The sequence below is a fragment of the Umbelopsis ramanniana genome, assembly GCF_025399195.1.
Source record: "Umbelopsis ramanniana AG unplaced genomic scaffold K450scaffold_23, whole genome shotgun sequence".
NCBI classification, from domain to species: Eukaryota; Fungi; Mucoromycota; class Umbelopsidomycetes; order Umbelopsidales; family Umbelopsidaceae; genus Umbelopsis; species Umbelopsis ramanniana.
The window spans coordinates 75,482-93,117 of record NW_026252109.1 but is presented as its reverse complement, the minus strand read 5'-3'; the positions used below and the strand labels follow the sequence as shown (position 1 = coordinate 93,117).

The window sequence follows — 17,636 nt, the reverse complement described above, 5'->3', positions numbered from 1 at the left end:
ACCATGTTGGGTAAGGGGTAACTCGGCATTTATTTCCACAAGTTAAATCAGCTGGGCCGTAAGGGTTATATACAACAAAGAAGAGGGTATAGTTTGGAAGGGAAAGCTTTCTACGGCGTGTAAAAGAAAAAAATAATAATTAATCGCCATGCTTCAATACTCGTACGAATTCTCGATAATTGAAGTTGCCATAGTCATCTACTGGACATCCCTTAAACATGACATCAACCTCTTCATCGGTGAATCGATCTCCCATGGTGGTCATGCATTCCCTCAAGTCGTCAGCGTTGATGTAGCCCTTGCCATCGTCGTCAAAGGCAGCGAACGCCTGCAAAATTTCAGGCTCAGGGTCTGTGCCTGAAAGTTTTTCTGCCATCAGCGTTAGGAAAATGGTAAAGTTGATGGACGAAGTCGAGTCTCCCAGCATATTCTGTATCATTCCAGGTGTTGGTTGCAAACCTGGCATCCGCAAAAAAGTTCCGATTAGATCAGGCTGGCTGGGGCCATAAAGTCCACGGTACGGTACTTACCCAGAATTTGCACATAAGCCTCCTCTAAATCCTCTGCACACACATAGCCGTCATGATCGGTATCTATCATGCTGAAAGCCTCTCTGAACTCAATGATTTGCTGAGGTGTGAACATGGCGAACACGTTTGAGTTTTGGCGAGGAGTTCTTCTCTTTGATTTTTTACCAACCTTCAAGAGACGAAACGATTAGATGTAAGTTCACATGGAATAGGGGCACATGAGGTATCCACTCTACCGGAGCCATCGTTATTGAAAGTCTTGACGAAAAGAAGAGAAGAGTAAAAAGATAAATAGTTTCCGACTGGAGAATGCCCAGTTGTAAGAAAACTCCAATTGCCTTTTTGGTGCCTTGGATATCAACAACCGTCCTGTCACGTGGATACTGCAATAATACAGTGTTGTGAGCGTACGGCAACAGAGGAGACATTCCGTAGTGCGATAGAAAACAAAAACCAGCGGTACATCATCCAAAAGATGATTTATGTTATCAAGTATTGATATGAGCACTCGAGCTGTGAAGAAATCTATCTACTTAGCCTATAAAGCACAGATGAATAGGTGATATCCCAGACTGACAAGACAGAACAACATTATGGGACATCCTTTTGACAAGTCGGAAACAATGAAATCGGCCGTTCGACGCGACACACGTTGCAACATTTTAGCGTTATTAAGTATCCTTTCACGTCAAATACTAGTCATCATACAATACCAGCTGGCTTCAAAGCAACTTACACATACTGTGGATATTAGATAAAAAGTGGATGGTTGTCGAAGATGCAAGCAGTGTAGAAAGTGATTTATGTCCCAGTGTCTGCACTGGAGTCAAGCTGAGGATTCAATACTTAAAGTCAACATGATGGAGAGGACGGGCAATTGATTATTGTAGCCAATCAAATTTGCGGATTGCTCCCAGCCTCAGGACTTTTGGCATTAAGTTGGGCGAAAATTTTTCTCTTTCCTTGCCACTTGTCAAACATGTCTTCCATCACCATCGATTCCCCCATCGCTCTTCAGATCCTGAACGGTTTCTTCGAGAACAACGAGTTCGTTAAGGGGTAACTTTGATCTTTTCCTTTTTTTCCATCTTCAGTGTTGTGGAATTCACGTTAACCGATGTTTTACCTTAGTGCTGCTGCCTCTGACGCTGACGCTGCTGTCGCCAAGGCCCTTGGTGCGGCTCCCGCTGGTGAATTCGCCCACGTTGCCAAGTGGTACGCCTCCGTCAACAAGTAAGTGTATGCTCTGGTTGGTTTTGACGCGTATCAGGATGGAATACTAAACATTGGTTGGTTTACAGGGATGCTGCTCCTGCTGCTGCCGCTGAGGAAGAGGATGAAGATATCGATCTTTTCGGTTCTGATGACGAAGAGGTCGATGAGGCCGCCGAGAAGCTCAAGGCTCAACGTCTTGCTGAGTACGCCGCCAAGAAGGCCAACAAGCCCAAGACCATCGCTAAGACCACCGTCACTCTCGATGTCAAGCCCTGGGATGACGAGACCAACATGGAGGAGTTGACCGCTGCTGTCAAGGCCATTACCATGGACGGTTTGGTTTGGGGTGGTTCCCAACTTGTTGCTATCGGTTACGGTATCAAGAAGCTCCAGATCAACTGTGTTGTTGAAGATGACAAGGTGGGTTTCTTATTCCTATGCTTTCATCCAATGTAGCGTTGATGGCTGACAGTTGATATGTTTTTTTTTTTTTTTTTTTTTTTTATATTGTGCATTGCAGTCCTTACAGACACACCTGATGAGCCATGACCAAGCGTCTTTCCTAGCCAGTAGTTACCAATATTTTTTTAGGTTTTGCTTGATGATCTTTCCGACAAGATCTGTGAACTCGAGGACCATGTCCAATCTGTCGATGTCGCTGCTATGCAAAAGATCTAGAGGCTGTACTGCGGCTACTTTGTATAATTAAAAACTAAAAATAAAAAGAAAAAGCAGTTGACTTTTTGCTATTCCTTGAAACTGACGTTCGCGTTCGGTGGTGTCACATCTGTAATCTATTCTGATCAGGTACAATACTCGTCATATTCATGGAACATGCATTGTGTTCTTGCGTATTTCATTATACATGATGATCCCTGGTTGGAATCAGAACGCTGAACGAACGTAAAAAGTCAGATCATGATCTATAGCTGCATTGAGCAATATCCAACCTACATCATATCACAGGGATCTTCCCTAGCGATTCTCCTTAACTTCGACATGGATGGTGCACGCATGCTTAGAACCTATGACATTTAGCTATCCAAGTAGTACTGGTAATTGACGAGCGCATTTACAAATGACCATTTTTCTCTTCCGCCAAAATTAAACTGACCGCGGTTGGATATGTCTGTGCAGACAATTAAACAATTCAGATTTCATGGTCTACAAGTAATTCATATGTCTGTCCAAAAAAATATTGAACTTGGGAAAAACAGTACCATCAGCCTTTTACAAGTGTACAGAATTCATTCAATGTTTGAATTTATAAAATCCATTCATCATCCTCACGAACGATGGGTGCCTAATAACACCTTTTTTCTATAATCGAATCACATTGATTTTTTTTAATATTATGTTGGCTCGAAGATTGTAGTGCATTATCGTCAAGTCATGTTATTATGAGACAAGGTAAAGGGAGCAATTTGTTCACAAGCAGCAAGTTCGGCTGAACGAGATGACGTATTTTTATCGGAAGGATCATTTCACGGACAAGAAGACATGACATCGTTAGAGAAGTATCGTTGCGTCTCGAGTCATTTCTCCCAGATGATTGAGAAACTACCAGTGCGTTGGATATTCAAAACGACTACAGAGGTCCTCTGATTATCCCAAGAAGTTGTGGAATGATGGGCTCATCCTACGAATAAGGACTTCTGCAGGTATTACGAAATTCAATGCGCTGGTTGTATGCCGGGTAATATGGGATGTGAAAAATCATACCCTGATGACTAGGTCCCTTCTTTACCATCACTGCATTATAGTGCATTTTGCCATACATGCCGCTAAAATTTTCGTGTCCTAAGATAGATCCATTTCGCTGCCGGAGGACAACCGATTCTGTAAAGGTATATAAGGGACAAAGATGTGGGTTGGAAAAAAGATATTTACCAATCAGCAAAAACCAATATGCAACGCTTCCCAATCTTCCTCTTCTTGACTCTCCTCGTCCTAGTCTTCGCTGTCAGCGCAAGAAGCCGCGATGATGATGATGATGACGATGAAGACAACTACTATCCCAGCGCCCCCTATGGTGGTTACGGTCCCAATGGACAAGGAGGTAAGAAGTGTGAAAGAAGAGCATCTCATAACATTACAGAATATTCAGCCCAATTTTTTTCCTTGTTGTCATTACAGGCTGGGTTGACGAGTACGGCCATTGGCACTCTGGCGCTAGTACTCAAACCATTGTCAAAGGCGCTCTAGCTGTCCCTGCAGCCATTGCGATCGGATTCATGGCACTTTAAAGATCTTCATCAGAGAACAGTTGGTTGAATTTCTATTATTTAGTATAGCCTTATTTCAATATTTATTATTCACTGTATGAAGAATGAAGATTGACACCATTGTCCTTAATGAAATCTGTCAATTTTGTGAGACGTGACCGCTTTTTATGATTGCCACTTTTTTGGATGGAGAGGGAAACCGGGCCTATTTATTGCCGTGGTGGAGATCGTGCCTTTGACACAGTCTATAGCTTTGCTTCCATGCCAATGTGAAAGAAGCCACATTCTCATATGAGAATACATGTTTCTCGCAGATGTTCATTTGTATATTTTATCTCTACAGTCGTTATCAAATGATAACGATCGCCTGACTTTAGCGCCAAAATGGGGGAGGAAGTTTAAAAAAAATTGTTAAAACCACGATTTTGACTTGCGGTCGGCCCTATTCAAGGTTCTTCCTCATCCTCAACCATGACCGTCCCAGAACCCACCAACGGTACAGTTTTCTTTCTATATTCGAGAAATAGTCTTGTTGGAGTTGCCTGAAAGTGACGTCCAAGATTCCCCGTTGTCAACCTCAATCAACTCATACTTCTACCATTCTCTGTCCTGTGTGTCATATAGATTGCCCGCATGTCGTCGGCCATCGAGGATTCTCAGCCAAATACCCAGAAAACACCATGCTGTCGTTCGACGAAGCTGTCAAGGCTGGGGCCAATGGCATTGAGTCCGGTTAGTTAGGGTTCGTCATTTTCAACGTTGGGGGAAACCACAGTATTGACTTCTTACTCTGGTGTTTAGATATTCACATGACAAAGGATGGCGAGATGGTCATGCTTCATGACCCTAGACTTGACCGCACAACCGATGGAACTGGCGTTATTAAGGAGCAAAATTGGTACGGTTACATGGAGAATTTGCGTACCAAGAAGGAGCCACATTGCGCTATTCCTCGTATGAGCGATGTCCTGTCATACCTCAAGCAAAAAGAAAATGTAGAGAATGGCCTCTATCTCGTTCTTGATATCAAGGTAAAGTAGCGAATAATGAGTTTAGTCATATCGCAGAATGTCGGGCTTACGTATTGCCAGAATGATAACTCGCCTAGTGTTTTGGAGGAGTTGCACAAGCTAATCCTGGCGCACGAGCCACACGATTTTTCCAAGCAAATCGTAATTGGTATTTGGCATCCACGTTTCATTCCATTGGCCCAGAAATTGTTTCCAGATTATAGTCTTTGCTTCATTGGCGTATCTGTACCCGCTGCTCGTAAACACTTCTTCGAGCATGTCGATGTTATCAGTTTACATTTCGCCGCACTTTCCGGCATTGATGGCCAAAAGCTCATCCGAGACGCCCACGAAGCAAACAAGAAGGTCTACGTATGGACTGTTAATACCCCTGCTATGATTCAAGAGACTGTCCGATGGAATGTCGACGGTGTTCTCGGAGACGATGTTAATGTGCTTTTGCACAACGTTCATGCTATTGCTTCTGACGAAAAGGCCTTGATTATACCTGCTGCCTCTTACATGACCTTCAGTCGTAGATGGTACTACTACTTCATAAGGAACATCATGGTATTCGCTTCATGGAAGTTCCTTGGCATATAATCAATGCATAGATTATGTACCTATTATACACACCTCATTATATGCATCTTACTATATGTTATGCTTTGTACAATTCTATCTTACTATGTTGTCTCATGAATAGATGATTTGACTTTTCCTGATTGAGCGAAATTCAGACAAAGGAGCTTTTACCAAATGTGCAGTTTTTAGAGGATCAGTCAGTGGGATGAGAATGTGGTTTTATGTCTGAGGCAGCAACTATTTACAGCAGAGAATGAAAGATGTGATCAATGTAAAGAAAAGGCTAGGTAATATATTGGCGTCTATGGGAAGCCGTCAATGACATGAACGCCGTATTGCTCCAGTATAGATTTCACTTGTCGTCGTAGTTCCTGGCCAGATGAAGCAGGCACAGTGAGATGACAGCGACAAATGTTCGTATGGTCAATATGATGAGCTGAAGGGTCAAAGAGAGTCGTGTCTGACCCTGACAGTGGTGATTTCGGAGGTGAAAGTCGTTGCGGCATGGGAAGCCATAAAGGACAGGCACCGGAAGCAGCACCGATATTAATATCATCGTATTCGTCGCCACGTAATCGGAAATGTTGAAATGGAGGGCCATAAGTACGTAGATAAAACTCCAGGATATTCAAGTCGCCTTCTTTCAGGACTTGCAGAAAGATAGTATGGTATGTTTTGCGGGTATGAATATTAGAAAATGCTGTATTTAAGGCTTCCGATGTCATGAGATGCTTTTGATCATCCACTTGGAGCATATAGTGAACATAGCGTTCTATGAAAGCCAAATTCTGAATTCGTATATCCATACATTGGTGTAATGGACATAAAGTATTGCGTTCCTGTGAATCTACCACCACTCGTTTTTGTTTCTCCTTATCCAATCCGTGGCCAAAGTCTGAGCTATCATCCGACAGTAGGGGCTCATAGCATACTCGCGTAGCACGATGAAGAGCATAAAGAACCGCCCATGCTCGAACCGTTTGGTCCCGAACTGCGGTGGTAGATTTCACCTTGTCAAAAGTGCATGAGAAAAATTCTTGGAATATGGCCTCGCACACCTTGGGCGCTTTGATGATGAGCCCTGTGTGATAGGCAAATACTATCATGTTACCACTTTGAGGATTCAGGTCAAATCTCGCTCTTAGGTACAGGATAATTTCTCGGCTCATAAGCCTGGAGAACAGGACGCTGCTGGTCATGGCTAAAGCAATGTAAGTGGGTAGGGATAGCCTACTGGTGATTTGGACCAGTATCTCCGTAGGTAAGGTATAGAAAGAATGGCGAACATTATGTGCAATGGCTATACGTTGATGGTCCTCTGAATCTGAGGAAGTCATTACAAATTGGAATGAAGGCTCTTACTTAATTTTTTCTTTTTTTGAGCCTTTTAAATTTCAGCCCTTCGCTAACACTCAATTGAAATAATAATTTTTTCTTTTTATTTGATTTGACGACTGATTCCCTTCAATCCATTTAAGCGCTGCTGGACTTTTGCATAGAAGAAGTACGGCGTCTCTTGATCTCATGCTTACGCTCCTTGGATTCCTTAACGCGCTTGGCGAGAAGTTCCTTGTAGGTAGCTTCGGCTTCCTTGGAGGCTTCAGCGCGTCTACGCTTGAGAGCCTGTTGTCTTCTCTTGCGTTGAAGAGTGACGGGGGTGACAAGACGTTGGATCTTGGGGGCCTTGGTGTAGGGCTTCTTCTCGGGGTTCTTGGGTTGAACTTCACGACGAATGACGAACTTGCGAACATCATCAGTCTTTTCCAAGTTGAAGAACTTGCGGATGTTGTTAGCACGCTTAGGTCCGAGACGCTTGGGGACAGCAGTATCGGTCAATCCGGGGATGTCTTGTTCACCCTGCTTGACAACGACAAGGGAGATGACGGACAAGTCAGAAGAGACAATGCATCCACGGACGGACTTTCTCTTGCGCTCACCAGTGCGGCGGGCACGGTAGGTGGAGTGACCCTTGCTCAAGAGAAGACGGACACGGTGGGGAAGAAGGACACCCTGCTTCATGGGGAAACCTTGCTTGTCGTTACCGCCAGAGATGCGGAAAACGTAACCCTTGAACTCATCACCGATGGAATCACCGGGAACTTCAGCGGACATACGCTTGTCCATGAAGACACGGCTAGCAAAAGGGGGTGGGGTGGATGTTTAGAGAAGTGTAACAATGGACTACAAAGATCAGTTAGGCAACTTACACACGACGTTCGTCTTCGATTTCGATAAGCTTTTGACAGCCTGTCGCGGGATTGGCGATGTTAAGCTAATGGTGAGAAAAGAAAAATGTCAGTGGTAAGATTCCAATGAAAAACTCAGGGAATGGGATCAAAGTGTGGCTGGAGTGATGCATGATATAAGTGCTGAAAGGAAGTGGTCTGATACGCTGTTCGTTGGAATAGTGATATTGACAGGTTGATTGTAGCCGTATAGTCAAAATGAAGCATTTTACATCGTTCATGGAGACCAATGTTGCAAAATTCCACATGTCGAAGTGGAAAAACATATAAATCGAAATAGCTTGGCGGTTTGCATCCATCCATCCATTGATGAATGCATCCATGGATGGTCTACAGGTACTGATATCTTTAACAGATGAATGAAATACTTGCCTTCATCTGTCAAGGTAAAAAAGAGGAGGCTCTAGTGGTTAGCAATTCAAGCATCGTTTTGAGTCCAACAATCCCGTATGAATTTTACAACTCCGCCAGACAAAATTGATTGGCCGGGTATTTCTCAGAAAGATATGTTTTTATTACAACGAGCCTATTTACGATTACATTCAATTATTTTAAACCTTGCGTTTCTTCTCGCCAACATTCGGCGTTGAGCCTCCCTCTCTCTTACGCTTAATTCCCCAAGCCTGAAACATCTCGTTTAGCGGAACCGTTCACTCTACTCGTTGTTGCATCATACTAACATAACTTACCGCATCTTTGCCCACAAGACTGTGGAAATATTTTTGAAGCTTCTTGCCTTGGTTGTGACCCCACACGCCAGGCGCGTTATATGTGAAACAGTTGGTGAATATCTGCTCAATATCCAAAGTCAATTCCTCCAAGTTTCTGTACTTGGGAAATGTCAGCTTCTCGGATATGGTGCGGAAATCCATGGGGTGCTTGATAACAGTATAGTAGTTGGGTAAAATATTAGGATCCACAGGTTCCAAGAAGATGGTGGCAGCTTCATGTGTCATCAATTTGAACAAGACACCACGAGCACTCTTATGTTCTGCTGCGGTTAATGTTCCAGGTCGGGCATAGTCCACTGCAAACAGGTCATTAAACACTCCTTCCAATTCTCGTCCTTGCTGTTCGACCCATGATCCAGCCATATTGAATCGGAAGCAGTTCCAAAATATTTGTCGCACGTCTTGTGCAAATTGGTTCACAGTTTGGTATTTTTGATCCGACAACTTGTTCCGTATCGTTCCTAAATCCATTGGCACCTAAAAATTACGAAGCTTAATATATGCGCGGCTATGCCAACCATATCCGTTGTTATCTTACCTTGATGATATCGAAATACATGGGGATGCCTAATGCAACAGGATCAACCTGTCATGGGTAACATACAAGAGTCAGTCTTAGCATTCCTACACCCGCGCATATATATAGAATGAAGTCTTACCGGTTGCAAAAATGGAAGAGCAGCCGGACTGTCAGTCAGCTTTTGTAAAATACGCTCACACTTGCTATAATTGAGTGGATTCATGGTCATATCCAAAGGAGCGGTAGAATGGCTCGTCACCGAGACGGATGCGTTTGCAGGACCGACTGAGGCTGGTCGCGGTTGCTGTTTGATGACAGGGGATGGAGCTGCAGCAGCCTTGGGTGGGACAGATGCTGCATGAGGACGCGCCGCCGGTACTGGAATACTGGCTTTGGGAACAGGCGACACACTTGCTTCAACGGGTGATGCTGACGCTTCGGGGACAGTCTTGTTTCCAAAATGGAGCTGCCATAGCTTATTGTAGTCCTTTTCAAGTAATTTACATTGCTGAAACACCGGGTTATCAGGCGGATTGAACGTATAGCAGTTCCTAAACACTAGGCGCATATCGTTGTCGAATTCCCTTGGGTTGGCATACTTGCCCTTCTTCAGCTTCGTTTTCACTGTGCCAAAATCCATTGGGTTAGTAATGATCTGTCGGTAATGAGGAATGCCTTGTAATTCTGGGTCAACCGGTTGACGAAACTCTGCCGACAACTTATTTTGCAAAACTTTTTGAAGAACACTTTGGCACAGTTCCATAGGCGTTTTGTCAGTCTTTACCGCTGCTCCATTGGTCATCTTGGGCGTGGGTGGTTTCGTTTTGATGACAGGTGGGGTAGATGGAGTGGTAGCAGTGGGTGCAGAAGTAGTGTGCGTTGTTTCTGAGACTGTGGGTGGAGGTTTGCTAACAGGAGCTGGCTTGTTAACCACCACAGGTTTGGTAGCCACTGCAGGCTTGCTAACGACAGCTGGTTTGTTAATCGCAACGGGCTTGTTAACCACAACAGGCTTGGGAGCGGGAGCAGGTTTTGTAGGTGGAGGAGGGAGTGCAACTTCCGTTGGAGTTTGTACAGGCGACTCAACAATAGTCATGTTGAAATCTTCACCATCGCCCTGTCCATTGATCCTGGCCCATTCCTTTTCATATAAAGCCTCCAGTGCTTGCCCCTCATTGTACACCTCAGTACCTCTTGGGTTGAACACATAGCAGTTGCTGAACACCAATCGAATGTCGTTTTCAAACTCTTTGATAGTCCGATACCGAGAGTTGTCTAGTTTTGTTTGTACAGTGCCGAGATCCATGGGGATCTTGACATATTTAAAGTAATCGAGAGCTCCATCTCGTATAGGGTCAACAGGCTGACGGAACCAGAACGATGCCTTGTGCTTGAACAATTTTTTCAATATACGTTTGGCTTTCCTGAGATCGTCGAACTGCATACCATCCGTCTGCGCAGATACTGGCTTTGGAGGCTTGGGAGCTTTAGGTTCCTTAGGTTCCCTATGTTCTTTGATTTCCTTTGTTTTACTTGGCTTGCTAATGGTAGGTGTTGTCGGCGTACCACTAACAGGCGGTGTAGATGCCGGAACCGGTATACTGATTCTAGGAGATTCACTGACTGGACTGGCAGTGGCACGCGACGATGGAGTGTTTTCAGCTTCCTCTGCAACGTGGACAGGGGGGAGTGTTGGAACCCGAATAGTGACCTTCAATCCAACATCTACAGGCTTGTATGCGTATTCGCAAAATTGCAACAAGTACTTGAGAACACGGTGATCCAAGCGAGTGGCTGCTTTGTTATTCAAGGTATCCCAAAGGTAATGCTGAAGTTCATAATTTGTCGAAAAGGTGGCTCGAATATCATTGATGGCCTTATGAAATTCAAGTAGGCCATTGGGTCTCTTTCTCCAAGCGTCTTCAACGATAACTCTGCCTTCTTCTTCTGCAAACTCTTCTACAGCAGAATTGTCGCGATTATTTCCTCGAATCATCAAACCAAGCGCTACCAAGAGGGCTTTTGCAACATAATGGCGAATGGTGGAGGATGGATCATACTGAGCAATATCCAGCATGTATTTCAGAATAGTGTTGTCCGAAAGGCCGCAAAGTAGAAGTATACTGTCGAAAGCCACGGTTCTAATACCATCGAAATTGCCATATCTACAATTCCCAGGTTGTTTAGATTTAGTTATATCGCTTCAGAACAATATTTTCTTTGGGTCAAGCAAACATACCTAGAGTAATTCATGAAAAGCATCAAATCTGTCTTCATAAGGCCGCTGAGCATGAGACCAGTATAAACTTGTAAGCAGTTGACAGTGACAATATTTCGATAGGATGGAATGACAATGTCACGAGTTCGGTATCGCTCGATTTCAGCAATAGCCGTGTCGACAAACATTTTGCGTTTAGGATCAATGAGATCTGGGTCGACACTGGAGATCGGCATGAGAGCATCCGCTAACGCATTTATCATGGCGCAGACATAATAGCTGTCTTCCATCTAGAGAAAGAAAAATTCATAAGCATGATTGGTATTAAAGAAAGCGCAGCCAGGCCAAGACATTTACCTCGTTACCAGTATTATCATTGTATTTTAGTAAGTCTAATAGCAGTTTGCATACCGGAAGCGGACATAATCCATTTTCATCTCGTATCAAGGCGAATGCAGCTACCACAGCCTTTTGAAGAAAGTAGTCGACCAGATTGGTAAAGTTGTTAGGTCGAGGAATGCATTGCACCATAGGCAATGCAGCATCAATAAATGCGTCTTCGTTAGGGGGTGTAAAGCAGTACTTTTTTTGAAAGATTTTCGTCAGCTGCAAGAGTCCAACCCAGCCAACGTCTGGACGTGCACACTAAGAGGATAGTCCAGTCAGATAGGGAACAGCTATTATGCGTTTCAATCTAAGAAAAATCTACCAACCCTTGCTAAAGCAGTTGCAGCCTGCATACGAATTCGATAGAAACATCTTTGGTCCATAATGGCACGCAACAAACTGGTTGATGTCATCGGTGATGGCATAGTCTTCAAAGCTTCCAGGGCCTGTACAAAGAGATGTAAGTAACAGCCCATTTTTCTTCTTCTTACCAATCAAGCAGTTTGCTTACCTCATACTGTGCAACAACATCCCAATCTTTGGTCAATTGTGCAGCCCACATATAATCAGGTTGTTCAAATTTGATGGTACAGATCCACTCGAACTCGGCATCTAGTCGAATCCAATCAAATGTTGCGCTGGCTGCACCACTGGTGTCATCTTCCTCTTGACCCCATTCAACCAGTCTCCACTCTTGTCGATATTGATCTTCCTCAAACAATGGCATACCTAAGCCAAGAGAGGGGACAATACTGGAGACTTGTTCGCCTTCCTCGCCTTCCAGTTGTTCTTCCTCAGCAGCAGCAGCAGCGGCAGCAGCTTGCTTAGCTTGAAAACGCTTGGTGTTACGACGAATACGCTTGTACTTTGTATTGAACTGGACTTCAAACCGTTTTGCTGACGTCTGAATGTCAAGGATATGTTCGTAAGGAGTTCCATCAGCTTCATGAATACGAGCAATGAAGTTTCCAGTGAATATGGTAGTGACCGTATCTTGGAACGCCAGAGTGTTGTTGACATCGGTAATGGCGTCTGCAGGTGGGGCAGAGGTTGCGCTGGAATTCTCTTGAGTCATATCGATTTCAACCACCATCTTCTTGCGATTGAAGTGATATTTAAAGGTAAATTTGGGGCATCCGCTGCCATAAATCCATTGCTCAGCAAAAGTTTTGGTGTCGTAGCCACTAACTTTGCGACATTGTCGTAAAAACCAATGGGTGCTCAGAGCGTTCAACGTCAATTCACCACTCATGGCTTCGACTAGTATTTTTGGTATGACTCGGGATAAACCACGCGTGCTTCCAGCTTTGGTCATGCGTCTATCGAGGATATATAGAACAAGTGGTCCTTTCAATGTTATGAAGTCAAGGTCGTCTTGGTCAAGTGGTGCTGGTAACATTGAGTTGAAAATAGGTGGTCTGTTGACGTCCATGGACACGCATCGTAGCATGTCTTTTTTGAGCCGCAGCCGATATTCGTTATTTCCCAGATGTTTTCGCAAGAAAATAGAAGCCATATGGTGGGCAAGACTGGCAATCAACCATATATCCGACCAAACCTTTTGAACAATATGTACACCGAACCATTGGGCCGCAAGGGCAATACTGAGCTCACGTCGAGTGTCGTATGTTTGGTCGATAACTTCTGGTGGGTGCAGTAATGATACACTAAAATAATAAAAAAATATTAGTTGTTTATGAGCCATCAGACTAATTCCAACCAATCTAAAAAAAAAGAAACACCGTAAAACTCACCTGCAAATCGACATGGAAGCACACGACATGACAGGATCCCAAGCTTCTTCAACGACCACCAACTTATAATTTACAAAGGGATATGTTCCGTACTCTTGAGAATAGAAATGCATGGCCTAGATAATGCAGTATGTGACTTAAGTAACATTACTATATTCAGGGCGAGAAGAAACAGCGACACTTACATGAGCCAAGAACGAGGTCGAATGCGTCAATTCATCCACAAGACCAGGCAAACAGAAGGCATATATATCTGGCATCATGTTAATACCGGTCATGGCGCTTTGTTTTTGGTAAAGGCCCAATTCGCCATCAGCAACGATTTCAAGTTGTAAATCTTCAGTCGATAGCTTGATCATTTCAAAGGGTCCAATAGCGAAACCAATGAATGGAGCAGCAGTTGGAACGGTAAGTGAATAATGAACGATCTTCTTGGATGGGTCGGTGGGATGGGTCGTCTGAATAGAAGAACGTTAATTACACTAATACCAAATGGCTGGCATGATCACCTTTAGTGAAAGATTCATACCTGCTCCATTATTTCACCACTGCACACCACTGTATTCTCGCCTTCTTGGAACACGTCGTTCGTGGATTCATCATAGACATCATCCTCGCTAAACGTCATCTTCTGCGGTACAATGAAAATCATATCCCACATGCATCGTTCTGATATTTTGTCAACGCAAGGGACCCACATCCTGGTACCCCCTGACATTGGTTGATTGGTCGTATATACATGTCGGTCACGCTTTTAACATTGAAATTGATGAGATATTAAGTCTGGTAAGAAAACGCGCTCTAGGGTACTCACGTAAGGGGCAACATCAGCGTCTGGTTCAACAAAAATGACGCCTGCTGAGGGTGATTCTACAAAATAATCAATTCGTATGGTGATAGGCGCATAGTTGGTCATGGCTGAGGGACCGCCAGGAGTTTGTGGTGTAGACGGTTCGGCGCGCGTTATAGCTGTAGGTAGAATGGCTGCGAGTACGAGTAAAATTAAACACTTGACAGCAGGATGCGGTTATCAATCATGATACACAACATACCAGCTGTTTCCAAATACGCGTCGTCTCCCTTCGCCTACAATTTGAGTAGATGAGTATGATATGCAAGAAAAATGAGCCTTCGATGAGTTACAAACAAACCTGGACCACTGCATCACTGGGTATCGTAACTTTGAGCTCTCCTTCATCTGCGTCCTTTAAAGCCGTCAAATATTTTCCCTTGTAACTTTGATGATTGGCAATGGTTGTATTCGGGCCCATTGTAACGTCGGTCAGGGGATCTTTATAAACATACTGTGCCGGATCACCATTGACGGACACATGCGTAATGCCTGAAAAGCAATAGAGTTCAGAGTGGGTCAAATTGTCCTGAAGAGATCGTGACCAATACGTACTGCCTTGCTTAAAATTGATCAGAACATGGTCAAGGTTGGGTTGCAATGGGAGAATTGACAGTTCCGCATAGCCCTGGTGTACGAATAAAAAATCGCGTCAGCTGGATGGAATGAGAGTTTTGATATAATAGGCTATGATCTTTATACCTGTAACAAGCGCTTGCTTGGATCCACCTCAATCACGAACCGTTCGTGACTAGTGAAAGATCGAAAGAAATGTCAGCGATCAAGATAATGAGAGTACAAACATTGACCGGAAATACTTATAGAGTAAAGGCCTTTCTCAGTATATCTCGCTGCATCAAATCGAGCTGTTCGAGCGATCGACAAACAGGCCGATTGACGCAAAGTTGGGAGTGGATGGAGTCTGCAAATTCGGGAACAATACCCAGTTGGTATCCGGTGCGTCAATTCGTGGCACGTGACCTTGGGGATTTGCTGGAGCAAGGACCGACCTCATTTTTATACTTTTTTCAACAGGCTTGTAAATTTTCATACAGAAAAGGTTGAAGATGTTCATGATAAGATGGTTTGGCTTTATTATTTTACATGAAATATTTTGCTACTAAAAGAAAAGATAAAAAAGAAAGACAGAAGGAGGACCTCTTTGATGAACCAATGGTGCACGTACTTATGAAGAATGAAAGACAGAAAAAAAGCTATGTCCATGTTTTGTGTCAGTACGATACAATCATATAACGTTCATGAAATTGTCAATATGGAGATATTAATAATGCCTGATTAGCATGCATAGCTAATGAAGAGAAGAGGTCAGTCATTTCATCCAAAGTTATCTGCAAGTGCTGCTGTCAACAGTTACGTACCGCTTAGTCCATTCCTTTGCCGTTCTATCATGCTCTTCTCGGTCATTAAGGTACTGTTGTGCAATACTTCCGACAAGTGGGTCATCTATAGTAAAGGATGTTAGCAATTGTAGGATGATGAAGTGGAATATAAAGTGCTTTTGCTTTCACTTACGTGGATTAGCGTCAGTAAGAAGCGAGCAAATGGAGAGCAACACCTTTGATATGGTGAGTGCAGGAGACCAGTTATCCTTCAAAATGTCCAAGCAGATAGCACCTTGACTGTTGATATTGCAGTGATAAATACGAGTTCGGAACACAACCTACAGTGGAGTTAGATGGAAGTTTTCCGAGGTCAGGTGAACACATTTGATTGGCACATACCTTGGGAGGCTTGAACGGGTATTCTTGAGGAAAGTGAACGTCCAAAAAGAAGATACCGCCTGCATATGGAGACCCAGCAGGACCAGCAATGGTGGATACCCAATCGTAAAGGTTATCTCCCTTTGGACCAGCACTGGAAAGAAGGTGGCGATTAGTCAAAGTTAGGCGGTCGGCATTTTGAAGATGGTTCACATGCATGCAAAAAAGTGCCATACCTGCAGTTTGACGGCGGATCTAGAGAGATTTCTGCAAGTTCCTTTTGTATACTGTGAATTAAACAAGATAACTTATTAGTTCAAGGCACATGACCGGTGAGAAAGAAGAACGCGTCAAAAAAAGAAGAAATGCATTGGCCGGTGATTTAAAGTTGGAAGATGATCGCAAACAGTCATTCATGTCATCAACACTAGAATAGCTTGTCGATACGATGTGGATTTGACTGGAGCTGCCGCAGTAAACACCGATTGACGGGGGTTTGCGGTTGAATAACCTGTTTATGTTTGAAAAAAAGGTCCATGACTCACCGTTTAGCACTGCTGCTGAGCGATTTGGAGGAATCCTTTTTCTTTGTGGCAGTTTTGGAGGAAGGTGGTGCGTTTTCAGTTGTAGAATTTGATAGTGATTCAGTGGTATTTGAACGAGAAGAGCCGCGAGTAGTTGATGAGCTCATGTTTACTGTGAGTTCAAGAGGAAAAAGACGCGAAAGCCAAGGGCGCACACTCAAATTTCTCAAAACTCTTTCACTGGAACTGAATTTCGTGACTTTGATCTTTGCCAGCTCCCAAAAAAAAAAAAAAAAAGGCAAACAGAGACAATGAAGCATAATGCTGTGTGTTTAATCTATATTGACCACATCGCTCACAATGTAATGTTCAACGCATTTATTTACGGTATTCATGATGAGAGAAACCGAGAATGATAAAAAGGATATCTCCTGTACACAGGGACAGCTTTACTGCTGTGAGCAGATAGTGATTGACCGTCCAGATTTAGGTTAGAGGAGAAACAAAAGGAGCGCTCTGAATTTTATTAATGCTGCAAATCTATTGTTGACATGAACAAGGGGAATAGACAGATCGTCAAGTGGTTTGGATCTACTCTACACAGATGATATGAAAGGGATGCAATTGCAATTTAGCACCACGAAGCTTTGAGCAAAATTAGAAAGATTAGAGGAAAAAAAAATAGTCTATCTTAGCGACGTGAAGTATTTCCTGGCGGCGTTGTTAAGCGTCTGGTCAATTCATAGTCAATTTATAAAGTATTTCACCGCAGATGGGGGTAAAGAAGAAGCCAGTCACCTCCAGTCAATGTCCGCCGCAACGAAAGAGGGCCCAGGGGGTCGACGCGTCAGGGAACTCGGGGTCTCATCTGGTAATGAATTGAACTGCACCTGTCAAGCTTACATCGGTTGCATAAAAAAGAAATGGGAACCGTAGCGTATGAAGAGACACCTGTGATAACATCGAGTTGCGATCTTTGATCCAGCGACCACAAAACAAGTACATCATGGGTATAGTTCGAATGCCATTTTGTACTGCCTCCAGCTATAAGAAAATCGTTTCTTTTAACCTGCACTGGTCTGACATATAATAAAAACATCACACATTACGGCGGCTATTT

General features: G+C 43.6%; 8 protein-coding genes across 8 annotated transcripts; 3 read left to right on the top strand and 5 right to left on the bottom strand.

The window, feature by feature from the left end:
• Positions 1-7: 7 nt before the first annotated feature.
• On the bottom strand, positions 8-1,233 carry K450DRAFT_238411 (uncharacterized protein). The gene is made up of 3 exons (XM_051588590.1): positions 767-1,233; positions 531-699; positions 8-459 (listed from the first exon to the last, which is right to left on the bottom strand). Exons 1-3 carry the CDS (start codon positions 956-958, stop codon positions 140-142), a joined length of 681 nt encoding a protein of 226 aa, XP_051445155.1. The 5' UTR covers positions 959-1,233; the 3' UTR covers positions 8-139.
• A 1-nt stretch (position 1,234) lies between these two features.
• K450DRAFT_238404 (uncharacterized protein) lies at positions 1,235-2,695 on the top strand. Its single transcript, XM_051588589.1, has 3 exons — positions 1,235-1,589; positions 1,844-2,165; positions 2,337-2,695. Exons 1-3 carry the CDS (start codon positions 1,510-1,512, stop codon positions 2,421-2,423), a joined length of 489 nt encoding a protein of 162 aa, XP_051445154.1. The 5' UTR covers positions 1,235-1,509; the 3' UTR covers positions 2,424-2,695.
• A 958-nt stretch (positions 2,696-3,653) lies between these two features.
• Positions 3,654-3,991, top strand: K450DRAFT_271257 (uncharacterized protein; the record flags this gene model as incomplete). The annotated part of the gene is made up of 2 exons (XM_051592999.1): positions 3,654-3,804; positions 3,882-3,991. 2 exons carry the CDS (start codon positions 3,654-3,656, stop codon positions 3,989-3,991), a joined length of 261 nt encoding a protein of 86 aa, XP_051445153.1.
• A 425-nt stretch (positions 3,992-4,416) lies between these two features.
• On the top strand, positions 4,417-5,720 carry K450DRAFT_238400 (uncharacterized protein). The gene is made up of 4 exons (XM_051588588.1): positions 4,417-4,466; positions 4,595-4,702; positions 4,772-5,001; positions 5,062-5,720. The coding sequence occupies exons 1-4, from the start codon at positions 4,442-4,444 to the stop codon at positions 5,581-5,583; spliced, it is 885 nt and encodes a 294-aa protein (XP_051445152.1). The 5' UTR covers positions 4,417-4,441; the 3' UTR covers positions 5,584-5,720.
• A 33-nt stretch (positions 5,721-5,753) lies between these two features.
• K450DRAFT_238398 (uncharacterized protein) lies at positions 5,754-6,924 on the bottom strand. Its single transcript, XM_051588587.1, has one exon. The coding sequence runs from the start codon at positions 6,900-6,902 to the stop codon at positions 5,868-5,870; it is 1,035 nt and encodes a 344-aa protein (XP_051445151.1). The 5' UTR covers positions 6,903-6,924; the 3' UTR covers positions 5,754-5,867.
• Positions 6,925-6,942: 18 nt separating this feature from the next.
• K450DRAFT_238380 (uncharacterized protein) lies at positions 6,943-8,219 on the bottom strand. The gene is made up of 3 exons (XM_051588586.1): positions 8,184-8,219; positions 7,773-7,837; positions 6,943-7,699 (listed from the first exon to the last, which is right to left on the bottom strand). The coding sequence occupies exons 1-3, from the start codon at positions 8,187-8,189 to the stop codon at positions 7,039-7,041; spliced, it is 732 nt and encodes a 243-aa protein (XP_051445150.1). The 5' UTR covers positions 8,190-8,219; the 3' UTR covers positions 6,943-7,038.
• Positions 8,220-8,301: 82 nt separating this feature from the next.
• K450DRAFT_238375 (uncharacterized protein) lies at positions 8,302-15,241 on the bottom strand. The gene is made up of 17 exons (XM_051588585.1): positions 15,094-15,241; positions 14,974-15,025; positions 14,827-14,899; positions 14,573-14,763; positions 14,474-14,507; positions 14,236-14,405; positions 13,951-14,172; positions 13,607-13,879; positions 13,422-13,537; positions 12,179-13,334; positions 11,994-12,113; positions 11,638-11,925; positions 11,302-11,570; positions 9,202-11,227; positions 9,081-9,128; positions 8,501-9,019; positions 8,302-8,434 (listed from the first exon to the last, which is right to left on the bottom strand). The coding sequence occupies exons 1-17, from the start codon at positions 15,126-15,128 to the stop codon at positions 8,363-8,365; spliced, it is 5,664 nt and encodes a 1,887-aa protein (XP_051445149.1). The 5' UTR covers positions 15,129-15,241; the 3' UTR covers positions 8,302-8,362.
• Positions 15,242-15,332: 91 nt separating this feature from the next.
• Positions 15,333-16,716, bottom strand: K450DRAFT_238371 (uncharacterized protein). The gene is made up of 6 exons (XM_051588584.1): positions 16,538-16,716; positions 16,229-16,279; positions 16,014-16,146; positions 15,805-15,952; positions 15,651-15,735; positions 15,333-15,580 (listed from the first exon to the last, which is right to left on the bottom strand). Exons 1-6 carry the CDS (start codon positions 16,681-16,683, stop codon positions 15,568-15,570), a joined length of 576 nt encoding a protein of 191 aa, XP_051445148.1. The 5' UTR covers positions 16,684-16,716; the 3' UTR covers positions 15,333-15,567.
• Positions 16,717-17,636: the final 920 nt, after the last annotated feature.

What these genes read in the sequence shown, in the direction of transcription:
- K450DRAFT_238404 (XM_051588589.1), top strand. Translation starts at nt 1,510, where the DNA reads ATGTCTTCCATCACCATCGATTCCCCCATCGCTCTTCAGATCCTGAAC. An exon ending in AACAACGAGTTCGTTAAGGG is followed by an intron (nt 1,590 to 1,843) that starts GTAACTTTGATC and finishes GGATGCTGCTCC; the next exon opens with TGCTGCTGCCGCTGAGGAAG. An exon ending in GTGTTGTTGAAGATGACAAG is followed by an intron (nt 2,166 to 2,336) that starts GTGGGTTTCTTA and finishes ATATTTTTTTAG; the next exon opens with GTTTTGCTTGATGATCTTTC.
- K450DRAFT_238400 (XM_051588588.1), top strand. Translation starts at nt 4,442, where the DNA reads ATGACCGTCCCAGAACCCACCAACG. An exon ending in GGCCAATGGCATTGAGTCCG is followed by an intron (nt 4,703 to 4,771) that starts GTTAGTTAGGGT and finishes TCTGGTGTTTAG; the next exon opens with ATATTCACATGACAAAGGAT. An exon ending in ATCTCGTTCTTGATATCAAG is followed by an intron (nt 5,002 to 5,061) that starts GTAAAGTAGCGA and finishes ACGTATTGCCAG; the next exon opens with AATGATAACTCGCCTAGTGT.
- K450DRAFT_238380 (XM_051588586.1), bottom strand. An exon ending in ATCGAAGACGAACGTCGTGT is followed by an intron (nt 7,700 to 7,772) that starts GTAAGTTGCCTA and finishes CCCTTTTGCTAG; the next exon opens with CCGTGTCTTCATGGACAAGC.
- K450DRAFT_238375 (XM_051588585.1), bottom strand. Translation starts at nt 15,128, where the DNA reads ATGCAGCGAGATATACTGAGAAAGGCCTTTACTCT. An exon ending in CTGAGAAAGGCCTTTACTCT is followed by an intron (nt 15,026 to 15,093) that starts ATAAGTATTTCC and finishes TCGATCTTTCAC; the next exon opens with TAGTCACGAACGGTTCGTGA. An exon ending in GATCAATTTTAAGCAAGGCA is followed by an intron (nt 14,764 to 14,826) that starts GTACGTATTGGT and finishes ATTGCTTTTCAG; the next exon opens with GCATTACGCATGTGTCCGTC.
- K450DRAFT_238398 (XM_051588587.1), bottom strand. Translation starts at nt 6,902, where the DNA reads ATGACTTCCTCAGATTCAGAGGACCATCAACGTATAGCCATTGCACAT.
- K450DRAFT_238411 (XM_051588590.1), bottom strand. Translation starts at nt 958, where the DNA reads ATGTCTCCTCTGTTGCCGTACGCTCACAACACTGTATTATTGCAGTAT. An exon ending in TTTCAATAACGATGGCTCCG is followed by an intron (nt 700 to 766) that starts GTAGAGTGGATA and finishes CGTCTCTTGAAG; the next exon opens with GTTGGTAAAAAATCAAAGAG. An exon ending in GGCTTATGTGCAAATTCTGG is followed by an intron (nt 460 to 530) that starts GTAAGTACCGTA and finishes TGCGGATGCCAG; the next exon opens with GTTTGCAACCAACACCTGGA.
- K450DRAFT_238371 (XM_051588584.1), bottom strand. Translation starts at nt 16,683, where the DNA reads ATGAGCTCATCAACTACTCGCGGCTCTTCTCGTTCAAATACCACTGAA. An exon ending in CTCAGCAGCAGTGCTAAACG is followed by an intron (nt 16,280 to 16,537) that starts GTGAGTCATGGA and finishes TTTAATTCACAG; the next exon opens with TATACAAAAGGAACTTGCAG. An exon ending in ACCCGTTCAAGCCTCCCAAG is followed by an intron (nt 15,953 to 16,013) that starts GTATGTGCCAAT and finishes ACTCCACTGTAG; the next exon opens with GTTGTGTTCCGAACTCGTAT.